The sequence below is a fragment of the Mus caroli genome, chromosome 9 (genome assembly GCF_900094665.2).
Source record: "Mus caroli chromosome 9, CAROLI_EIJ_v1.1, whole genome shotgun sequence".
NCBI lineage: Eukaryota > Metazoa > Chordata > Mammalia > Rodentia > Muridae > Mus > Mus caroli.
In genome coordinates this window covers 80,664,366-80,676,949 of record NC_034578.1, presented here as the reverse complement: position 1 = coordinate 80,676,949, position 12,584 = coordinate 80,664,366, and the positions used below count along the sequence as shown (strand labels likewise).

At 40.4% G+C, this 12,584-nt stretch overlaps 1 protein-coding gene across 1 annotated transcript in view; it reads right to left on the bottom strand.

Annotated features, from left to right (window-relative positions):
* Nucleotides 1–3,235: 3,235 nt before the first annotated feature.
* The window catches only part of Bckdhb (branched chain keto acid dehydrogenase E1 subunit beta), a 73,595-nt gene continuing 64,246 nt past the window's right edge, over nt 3,236–12,584 (bottom strand). Inside the window, exons 7-8 of the mRNA XM_029481963.1 lie at nt 5,542–5,639; nt 3,236–3,380 (exon numbers count right to left, since the gene is read on the bottom strand). Coding sequence (XP_029337823.1) covers nt 3,264–3,380; nt 5,542–5,639 — 215 coding nt within the window. The 3' untranslated portion in view covers nt 3,236–3,263. The remainder of the gene's footprint in view (nt 3,381–5,541; nt 5,640–12,584) is intronic.

Below are 12,584 nucleotides of genomic sequence, written 5' to 3'. Positions count from 1 at the left end.
ATGTGAGTGAGTTAAGTTATGCTGTGTTTATATAAGTGAATGTGCTTATATGTGACAGCATATATATCTAAGTATATATATATATATATGTATTTAGGAGTGTGTATGTGTGTGACTATATCTGTGTGTATGTGTACGACTATATGTGTGACATTAGTACATTAGTGTAGTATTATGTGTGTGACAATATGTTTAAATGTATGTATTAATATATGCATGTATTGTGAGACAGAATATACATGTATTTGCCTGAACATATGTGCATGCATGTGAGTTAAGTATGTGTGCAAGGGCACAGATATGCATGCACGCACACATACACACACACACACACACACATATACACATATATATATACACACACATACATACATGTGGGTGTGTGTGGGTGTATGTGGGTATATGTATGTGTAGGAGTGTATGTTCTCTGGAGATCTGATTCAGAGATCTGAATGTTGCCCAGGGAATCACAGTACTGGAGTATATCAAATAAACCCTTGTGATTAAGGAAAGGTATTAATTTATGACAAGAACTCTACTGTCAACCTTTGAGATTATAAGTGAACTATAGCATGTTTGTGACAATAACCAGGGGTGTGTGTTATAACTCTAGTGTAGTGAGTTAAATAACAATAAAAGACTGCAGATCTAGCAAGCTAGTAAGAACTGTAAATTAAAAATAGCTGGTCAACCAAAAAGAATGAATGAAGTATGTACAAAAACCAGCTGGGGTCCATATAAAACAGACAGTAGATGATAGATGTACACTTACAGAGAAGCAATTAAATAAGTATAAATAGATTAANTAATCCTAACAGTTTTATGAATAAATTCTGGATAAAATTTGTATAAAAAACAAAAATTGTTTAAAATTAATAAATAAGGAATTAGAAAAGCTTCATTGTCATTATCTGTGTTAGGAATTGAGTTCATTTCCACTAACCATATGTAAAGAAAAGTCTAGGCCCGCATGGCTTTATTGTGAGTTCTTTATAAGTTAAGTGGAGCCAGAAAAAAAATCATATGGCATCATACTATTAACAAGCTTAAAAAAATAAAATAAACTATAATACAGATAAGTCTATGTATAGCTATACATGTAGTTTAAATGAAACTTCTCATCTGTGCTGACAATACTTCTGCCAAGATCCAAAACCCTCTAATGGAAAAGCCCAATCCAGACATGANAAGCCCTCTTTTGAGTCATTAGCCAGGTTCTCCAAGAGACTCCTAAAGCATTACAGAGTATTCTAAGGCCGTTAGTGGACCCCACAGAGGTGGAAGATAAGTCTCTATTGAAGAGTTGAAGAGACCATAAACTTCAGAAACAGGGTCCAGACGGNGCAGAGCTGGAAATGGTAACCCCCCATGAAGACTAGCATTCATGGCACCAGGAGACAATCTTCCAACAGAGGAAAGGGACCAACAGTCTACAGAGTTATGAGGCCTATGAACCACCACCACAACAGGCTGAGAAAAAGAACTCTAAGGGTGCAGCACAAGCCCTTGTCAATAACAGCAATTCTAGCCGGGCATAAGGCCCGCTCAACAAGAGGAAAAGCCTGCCTGGTACTGGGAACCTAGCGAACTACCCAGGACTAGTGAAGTCATGGGTCTTGGAGGAGAACCTACAACCACTACTTANTAAGCCAGCATAACCCCTAACTATATTATAAATATCTGCTCTTACACACAGGGATAAATGGGAGTCCTTACCCACCATGAAGGAAGTTTCTCTTTGCAACAGCTGGAGAGCATAACAGAAAGCCACAACCAATCAAAATGCAGAGTTGTGGAGTCCCAGTAAATGCAGCTACAAAANAACTCCCACACCTAAGATTCAGGGGACGTTGTAGAAGTGTGTACAGAAAGAGTGTGAAAGCCAGAAGAATGGGGAGTTTGTTGTGAGACTGTGTCTCTCAGTAATGTCTGAAGCTACACCTATAAAATCTCACCAACATGACAGACCAAATGGCACAAGTATGAGCCGCACAAGGACAACAGACATCCTAATGAGGACTGGTGNGGACAGCAAGAGGCCTCAGCCCAAGACAAAGAAGTATAGGCAACTAAGGAATGCCAAGAGCAGTAGAAATAATCTTCCCCAGGGAAGACCATACCACCTGAAACATACATACATACAAGTCCACTATACAGACTGGCGAGGTTGTAATATATTTAGGACTACATATGGATATACATATGTATATGTATGCAACAATAATTAATAAAAAAATAGGCCATAAATTTGAAAGAAAGNAGGACTATACAGGAGGATTTGGAGGGAAGAATGAGAAATGGGAAATGATGTAATTATGTTATAATAACAAGAAATTTAAAAAGCAGTTACAAAGGGAGGACACAGGTTGGGTGGGTACAGAAAGGAAGTGAATCTAGGAGGAGCTGGGGGGTGAGCAGGATCAAAAAACATAACATGAAATTCTCAAATTNCTAAAATTTAAAAATAGTANCCATAAAATACTCTAAATCTTAGGATCTATTTGCTATAGCAACAAATACAGGAAAAAGAGAGAGAGAAATACCTGTAACTATTATCTAGACGTCAGTAGATGAGATCATCACAAAACAGAAGACCTGACTTTTCCCTGGGCACTGATGTAAAAACTGACACTCCATAAACTATGCAGAAGTCAGTGCATAAGATACCGGTTATAAACTCAGCCCTATTCTTCAAAGACAACTATGTAGTAGGGGCATCAACAATCTAATCTAAATATCAGGACAGAAACTATAATTCAGAGTAGCCAGAATCCCACAACATAACATTCAGTCTGTGGTCCACAGGATCAATTTACTATAACTAGAGTAATTTGCTAAATAATAACATAGTTGATTATAGAGAAAAAGGACTTTGTAAAATGGAGCCAAACCATTTACCTCACTAAATCAAACAGAGCTGAACCTAACCAGTGAGAAGTTAGCTACACGGGTGATGTCAATGGCCCTGATACTCTCTCTTTACACCACTGTTTCCCATAAAAGTCAATGTGAGTTGCCTACAAGGACANCACTGGGATATTTTAAACAGAGACAACCATGAGGGGACAAAGACGGTCTAAAGGGATCTGGTTGTTTGAACATCAAGGCTATAGCACCTCTACCATTCACATCACAGATTGAAAACTTTGAAATCAGTGGAAAACGCTCATGCAAGTCACAATTTCAAAATGGTTCTTTTCAAATATCCAAGAAAGTTGATTGACAGAAGGCCTTAGAGAAAGAGTGATGCATTGGCTAAAGACTTATACCTTGCAAACTGTATCCACATCCCAAGGCACAATTGTCCGCAGATCNATGACTTCACAAGATACTCCAAGCTTTTCTTGGGCCATGGAAGCCACCTCCCGGATGACATGAACCTGAAAATGAGGGAAAATNCAGAGAGAATGACTAGAACAGTTTGGAGCTGAAAGACTGGCTGAATGACAGCATCGTTCATAAGGATACTGTCTGCAGTTAGAGAAATGATCTGCAGGGAGAATGTATTAATATTGATCACCAAGTCACAAAAACAATCAGGGACAAATGTCTAGAAACTAGATAGTAGACAATAAATGCCAGAAGAAAGGGAGAAATATTCATTCCAAAAGTTCAGAAGGCAAACGGGCAGAAGCAAAGCAGAATGACTACAAAGCATAGGGAGAGAGAACCCACATACCACCACCATTTAAAGAAAAGATGGGGGGGTGCAGAACAAGAGTTCTAAACATGAAACAGCTAAAGAAACAGAAAGAAAGAAAGAAAGAAAGAAAGAAAGAAAGAAAGAAAGAAAGAAAGAAAGAAAGAAAGAAAGAAAGTCAGTAATCCTAAAAGCTAAAGACCAAAAGGTTTCATAGACAAAGGGGCAAGTACCCACACCCAAGTAAGAGATAAATGCTGAGTTTAACAACTAGGAGAGGCACTAGAGAGATGGCTCAGTGGCTAAGCGAACTTGCTGCTCTTTCAGATGACCTGGATTCAATCCTTAGCATCATACACGATGGCTGACAGCCAGATCAGAGATAGACAGACAGGAAACAGACGGACAGACAGATGACAGAGAAAGGGGAGACCTATGACACCAAGCCCCACTGTTACAGCTGAGGTAAATCCGATGAAACTGTCACTAGGAAAGAGAAAGATAGCTTAAGACACCTAATTCTGTCACAGGATCATAGGAGAGGTGGTCCATGTGGCAAGCAAAGCACTCGTGAGACAGAGCAAAAGACAGGATGAGAAAGATCTCAGGGCAACATGTAACACAGACATGCAATATGAGCTACAAAGGTGTTCTTAATGGACACAGCTGTGTACACCCATCTAACATCTCAGTTTGACTAAATAGGTACCTCCAGTCACAAAATGAGTAAATGCCAAGGAAGGAAAGAGGAGCATAGGGGCCAAGCTAATAAAATTATGTGGCTTGTAAACTGGGCACAGAGGCCAGAGCCTGTAATCCCAGCACTTGGGAGGTACAGGGTGTAGGAACAGAATTTCAATTGCATCATCAGCTGCTTAGCAAGTTCATGGCCCGATCTGAGCATCATTAAGACTGTTTAAAGGCAGTCATGGCTGAACAAGGTGCAGAGAATACGTAATAGATGAGTCCTCGGCCTTATGTAAGACATTCCACCTGAGGCTCAGGGACAATGTAGAAGAGGGGTCACAATGAGCTGGGAGAAGGGAGAAGAGCTGTAAAAACACCATCTTCTTGCCAAGGCACTCACATTGAAACCAAGAACTTAGAACAAGCTATGGATGGCTGTACTTGGTCTTCAGAAGAATGGGCCTATCAATGGCCAGTCATGAACCAAGGAAGAGTTTAGGGATGCCACATCACAACTGTGGAAATATTTACCACTGACAGATTTACAGGGAGGAGGAATCACTGCCTTCAGACTTGTAACCCCAACTAGGCTCCAATGGATAGTTCCAATCCACTGCTCACACAGATATCCCTGCGGTGAAACTAACTGAGTCACAAAAGTCATAAATCGAGGAACAAGACTGAGGAGCACAAAGGAAGGGCCCTGATAAATATGAAAGAGAGAAGAGAGAGGGTTAAGGGATGAAAGTAATCAGAGCACAATTTGTGTGTGTGTGTGTGTGTGTGTATGTGTGTGTGAAATTGTCAAAGCAGAAAATTAATCAAAAATAAAAATAAACAAAACCCTGCTTTAAAAAGAAGCTGGATCACTTAAAATGTGCTCAGAGTAGATCATATAGAAGAAAAGTCTCCTCAGTCTGCACACACACACACACACACACACACACACATACACACATGCACATGTGCACTGCAATAATAAACTATTGATTAATTTGATTGGGGTCATCATTTAACAGTACATACATATGTGAAATCATCATGCTATCCATCCCAAATCATTCTTATCTGTCAGCTACACCTTAGCAAAGTTGGAGGTGAGGATGGATGTCATTAGCACAAAGAGACCATCTGAGACATAAAGAACACACCAGAATGACAAACAAGAGTTTCTCAGCGCACTGTGGACTCAGCGGGTGGTCAGTATTACAGACCTGAGTGCCCCAGGCAACCAGAGTCACATCGCTGCCCTCCTGGATGACTTCAGCCTGAGACAAGGGGATCTTGTAGGGTTCTACTGGGACCTGTTCCACTAAATACATAATGAGAGAGAAAAACAGAGGTTAATTCATGTTCCCAAAGTGACACTTGTGTCTTAAAGAATATCAGAAATCTCACTGTGACAGGGTCTCATTGTTGAAAGCTTCATGTAAAAATATAAATTTTATTATATAGCTCCATGACAGCCCAGATAAATATATGCANCATTTGAAATAGATCATCTATCCTGAAACATGAAAGATCACAGTCAGACACTGGATCAATCTAATGGTGNGTGTTTTCCCCCAACTTAACTCATCAGAACCGGCAAAGCATAAGAACTGAGCGTTCAATGGCATGATGGTAACCGAGGGAGATGGACTGTGGTGGATGGAATTCTCTGCACTGCACAGATTTAAAACTGTTATTGTTAAAATGTTTATAAATTTGGGTCCCGTGGAATGGTTCAGCATGTGAAAGGTGTTGCAGCACAAACTTGGACCTGAGTTCAAGTCCAAGGACCCACATGAAGAAGGAGAGGAAGAAAAGCCACTGGAATCCCACTTCTACTCACATACCATGTCATGCTCAAACAAAATAATTTAAAAGTGAATTTTAAAGGGAGCTTAAAAATGATTAACAAATTTGCCAAAACCCTATGTCACTGTTCAAGTAAGTTCTTATGTTCTCAGTCCAGTTTTCTTTCAAGCAGGGAAACACATAGTAGGGTTAAGTTTATTGTGTTTCATTTTTGTACTTTGCATTGATGAAAGACATTTATCCATAAGTGACCAACAGATGGGAAAATAGACAGACACAGAGACGCATTTGACCAGGGGACCAAATTCTACTAGGCTGTTAACCATCATGATAGTCAGGACCAAACCAAGGACACCTGGCCAAAGATGGCACCCTGGCCCTCTGCCGTGACTTCATGCTCTAGCAACAAGATCACAGGCCAGCAGAAAGGACAGGAAACCAGCACACCTTCTAGTGTGCTTGTGAGCCAGTGAGGGGCATACAAGAATCCTGCCTTCCTGTCTTGTCTTGTCAGCTGGTAAAGAGCAAATCCCTGGAAGGACTCTGGGGCTGGCATACTAGCGTGACGGCTTGGCATCTTGGCACATCTTCTTTGAAAAACTTCCAGCAATGACTGCCTTGTTGTCTTAAATAAATTGCCCAGAACAATAAGGCCTCATTATTTTAGCAATTAAGGAACAACATGGCAAACAATGCTTAATTCTCTCTTCTTTTTTTTAACATCACACAAAAAATTGTGATTCAGGGAAAGAGCAAATTAAGACCAAACTGGGGGCCATAAACCCTCTGTAGGGGGGCAAGTGAAGTCTGGGGCAAACATTAAGAACCAATGTCTCAGCACACGGGAGGGCCAAGCCTCCCCAAGGTGAGTCTCAGAGGGGTAGCAAAGCCTTCCACTAGTCCAAGTGTGAATGCTGACCGTATATATTGAAAATGTCCACTTTCTATTTTCTAGCCCCTGCCCCCATGTTTACAGCTTGAAGATTACTCCCATGTGTAGACTAATCCTACCAAAATAAACTAAATCGGACTCCTTATTCAGCTGCACATAAAAACCCTGCCTCNATGTTCAACTGTGTATACTCAACAGGCTGAGTTTCAGGGTGCTGTAATTTCTCCATTCAAGAACCCAAACCACCGGATCCCAGTCTTCTTGTGCGTTGTGTCTGTGTAAACCTCTCACCATCCCAATCANGTCAGTCCCTGGAGCCATGCTGAATGCCACAGATCTCCTCAGAGTTCGTCTCTGCTTTGCATCAGTTTAAACTTAAGCACTTGAAAGTAAGAGTTCAACTTGAATATACTCCTTTGCAAATGAGCCAAGCCAGACGTGCCAGTAAAAATCCACAGGTACTCTGCAGTTATATCAGTTTAAGTGATAACATATTCCAGGAGAAGGTTACTTCAAATTTGCAAGCATGCATTCCTATGTGCTATGTGCTTTCTGCAGAGGAGCAACCCTCAGGAGTTGGAACTCTGGCATCAGGAGCCACGGAGCATCACATATGCTCAGAGCATGCACACCAACTGAATCCATCTCCCTCTCCTTCACGCTGACTGCATTCACATCCTAACGAGCAGNNCACTGAGAAATCCTCAGCACCAGATCCACAGCAATGGGAGGCAGTACAACTGAGAGAACAAGACGTATATAGCCTAACAGAGGACACCATTATTGGGCCGGACAGATTTTATAAACAGATACTGTAAACCTCTTGCCTCCACACTTGCTTGCACATGAGAACACATTTGCATGCCTAGCACATGGCCACTTACAGACTCACAGCATGAATATGTTCATTTTATTCCCAAATAGCCCACTTCATTTCCCATACTTTTTGCCCAATTTTCTTCTAATAAGCCATCTTAAGCAGATGTTTGCAAGAAACAAAATGTATAATAATATATACACTATGTATAATCTAGTCAGTTAACAATGACTAAGTATCCAATATATCTAAGCCTCAGATAAGACACTNGACAGCAACAACACAACAACCACTGAAGAAGTCACTCATACTATTGAAAAATGAAACCTTCTCTGGGAATTATAAAGATAAAAGATACTATTAGTATTAACCAAAACCAAAATATCAACAACATATCACCAGCCACTCTGGGGATCTAAGAGGAGGCAACAGCCCACTTATGGAAATCAAAGAGGTCTCACCAAGTATAGCACGAATGGGGGAAGTCTTGGAGACAGAGATAGTTGGCATGAGAGACAATAAAGAAGGATTCTGGTCTAGAGAGCAAGGACTACACAAAGAAAAGCTATCACAAAAAAAAAAAAATCTGAGAGGAAGCAAAAATCTTGGAAGGGTGCAGCCAAGTATACAAAGGCATCTAAGAAATCAGACTTATGGTATTTCAGATGAGGCAAATACTGAAACCTGTCAGTTATCATCCCCCTATCCCTTGAAAGAACTTGCCAATACCTTCTAATTACTTGTGTGCAAGAAATTAACCACTGATCTTCATGCTGCAAATTCCCCTATGAGATATGTAGTGACCATTATTGACATATAAGGATCCTTCCCCACACATTGAACTTCAAGAATGAGAGTTTCCCCACAAATGTGAAACATGGGTAGAGCTTTATCATACCTGATGCTCTGACAAGACAATAAATGTTCCCTGTATTAAAAAGTACTGACTGTGCATTTCTGGAATGTTAGCCTATGATGTCTGATGATTAAATATACTAAATGTCTTCATTGCATCCTGAAAACAGCCTGCCTCACCTGTCAGTCCCGTAGGACCAAGCAGAAGACAGGCTCCAGCATTATATCTGCATCTAATTTGATAGACAAATTATTATATCTCTGACAAATTATTATATTGCTTTTGTGTCCCAGGATCCTACCTGTGACTATGGAAATATCACAGGAACATGACACATTACCTTAATCATAACAGACATCTTTTGTGTTCTGAGGAANAAGACAGCATTACAATCTACAAAACTTCATTGACCCCCATCATTAAGGCTGCAGTGGACATTTCCATTTTACAAAGCATTACTCTCACTCACAGGACCATTATACATACTGTACATATCTCATAGAGGCACTGTGGATTAATATTCCATTTTTGAAATGTTAGTACAAATAACACAAATGAAGCTATTAGTAAGCAATGCACCTGTAGGTGGAACAGAGACACACTCAATACTATATCTATGATCTCTTTGTATCCTGGACAAANNTAACTAGAAAGATGGAAAGATGCAAAGCTCATATCTATGCATGCCAGACAATGTTTCCCTTGAGACTTGACTATTAAATAGAAGCCATCTGAACAAATACCACACGTAAAAAATCCAAGAGTATCCTGCATGTGACCAGAAGACTTCTCATGCAGATACTTTTATATATAATTATTTTAAGGTTGTACGTGTCTTTNTGTACATCATTATTTCAGAAGATCATGTGTTCTTACCACTGAAATGTCACTAAACTTATTACTTATTGTTTCTAGTTCAATGGCAATGTTACTCTGGAAAAGTCTATACCTTTTTCAACTTAAATGTACCTGATATCACTTTTGTGCATGTGTGAACATGTATGTGGAAGCCANAACACAACGCTCATGTGCCATCTTCCAAAACATAATATACCTCCTTTGAGTCAGAGTCTCAAATTGGTCTGGCACTCACCAAGTGAGTGGCCAGTGGGACCAGGATTCCTCTGTCTTTCCCTCCCCAGGGTTGGAATAACAAGCACACATCATCATCATGCCCAACATTTTTACATGGGTTCTGGTGATAGAACTCATTTTCTCCTGGTTGTAACACTGAGTGTCTCTCTCTCTCTCTCTCTCTCTCTCTCTCTCACACACACACACACACACACACACACACACACACACACACACACAGGTGGGGGAGTTAGAGAGAGAGGAGAGAGCTCCTGAAATCACTTTTAATAATAACTTAATTAAATAATGACATTCTACATCTCCAGCTTTTCTGCATGAGACAAATTAGACCACTTCTCAAGATGGCTGGCACGCACACATGGCAAAGGCAGTAGTGATATAACAGCGCGTCTATCTGCTCTTTGCAAGACTTGCAATTAACCTCATTACATTTTGCAGTCTTGTTTGACATGACAAAGAAAAGCTTTCATGGGACTGATACTTCATAACCCAGAGTGTAGTGAACTTTAACCACGTCTCCAGCCTCTTTCATCTTCTCAGTTACTCAGAGGAATTTTTTCCATGCAATCAGCAGTGTGTTACATTTCCAAGTTGGCAACGGTGCTACCAAATCAATTGTACTGACAACTGTTCTTTCCTCTTTAAAACACTGGAATTGTTTTGGATATTCCAAATAAGATGCACACATGAAGACTCAAAGCTACCATTCACAATGAGAGAAAACACTGGGGGTTTATAGTTCTGCATCTGGNTTACCTCGCATGGGATGGTTGTTTGCATCCATTTACTTACAACTTCCATTTTTCTTAATGGTTGAATAATATTCCATTGTGTAAATGTACCACATAGGGGTCAGTAAGGGGTCATTGGGAGGGAGGCTTTCAAGTGGAGGAAGAACACAGCAATGTAACAGGTAAGGGTGAATAATGGTATAGGAAGAGTTAAATGGGATGAGGTATGAAAGAGAAAACCAAAGAAAAAGGGATAAATGAGTGACACTAAAGACTTTCTGAAAACGAGGTGAAAAACTATTGAAGATGCTTCCTAAAATATAAACATTTCATATATAAAAACAATTTAAATGTAGTTACACTCTTCCAGGAGATTATCTCCCTACTAGACACCACAAGCTAACTAATAAAAACCCAATGTCAGGAATGGGTTAGCTCTATCAGAGTTGTTGGCCAGTTAGGTCCTATAGACTCTCACATTTTGCAGGTTCTTAGTCACNCTCCTGAACTGATGGNGAGACCCTGTTGCTGAATCTATCACATATTTGTGCCATAAAACACGGAGAAATCAAGCAGGTACTGACCTGGAAGCTTAATCCTTACTGGCTAGTGTTTACAAAGAAGTTGCTGTGCATGCTACTAGAGGAAGAAAGTAAAACTCAGTCTTATCCAGACAGGCTGACAGGGGCAACAGTGGCACAAATGGCATAGGACCAACCAACCATTCTCTAACTAGAAATCAGGCCTGTTCCCCAAGATGGAACCTATATGTGCACAGTTATCAGAGCCAAGAATCAGTGGCTAGACAAGACATAGACCCTAGAGGAGGACCTACTCTGATTACTGTGATTACAGAATTAAACCAACTCCTCATGAGATCTTGTTATAGCATCTCTCAAANGTCATCAAAGAAGNTTCTCTTTGCAATCAATGGCTGANGTGTGAAGTTCTGGTTGCATTGAAGACTCAGGAGTATCATGTGATGTTTTTCTGGAAGCTGTCTTATGGGAGGATGCTTTGATAAAGCAGAACGTGAGAGGATGTTTTGCTGAGAACAGACACGTGGTGTTTTTCTGGAAGCTGCCTGGTGGGATGGCATGTGATATTTTGCTGAAACAGATGCTTGGGAGGACACATGATGTTTGGAAAGAGTCTAAGTATAACCCAACAGACAGTAGACAATGCTCTGGCATCGGTTTGCCTCGCTGGTCTTCCCTGGGCTTCACCTTGCTGGTCTTTGCTGATGATGCTCTGACATTGGTTCACTTTGCTTTCTTCACTAATCTTCACTGATTGTGACTTCGTAGAGAGAAATGCACCAAAGAACTCCTGGTGGTGTTCTGGCTGCTTCTTGCTGTTTCAGGGGACTTGTGCCGATCCTTGGAGTCTTGTGGTTTCTTCTGGATCAAGCCACAGCTGCTTATTCGTGTTTGGTGTTTTGCTAGTGGACTGGACTGCTGACAACGAAGACTGGAATTTCCCCCAAAGAACTACTTCTAAACAGGTCTATGCCCTCTTTGTCCTACTAGCCATCCTCCTCCCCTACCTTTGATCAGTGGGCTATAAGAAAGGTTGAAGCATTTAAGAACCCTTATTAAAGTAGGTTTTAAAAAATATAAGCCTACAAATGGTGATTAAAATAGAGTTTCACAACTAGACAAGGTGCAGAGAATAATTGAAGGCAGAATGCTCAGGCCTAAATTGGACATCTCTATCACACTTCCTTACTGCCAAGTCTCAGGGAGTTGAAAAACTAAGAGCCAGAGGTGGAGATTGAAGGAAAACAATGTTTTCCAGACACACTAGAATCATTGTGAAATATGAACTCACAATGGTTGTAACTGTGCAAGCTCAAATCAGTCAAACTCCCAGTATGAAGAGAAATGGGTATGAAGCCCCATCCATAGCTGATCTGATGCTCTACTGGTAATTTATAGATGCTGAACAAAAGAGAGTTATCTTTAAGGATGTGGCTCCAGCAGGTCTCACATGCTCCAGTTGATGGTCATAACCTAACAGCGTATAGGCAACACCAATGAGGCTTGATGAGTTTAAAAAAAAAAAAA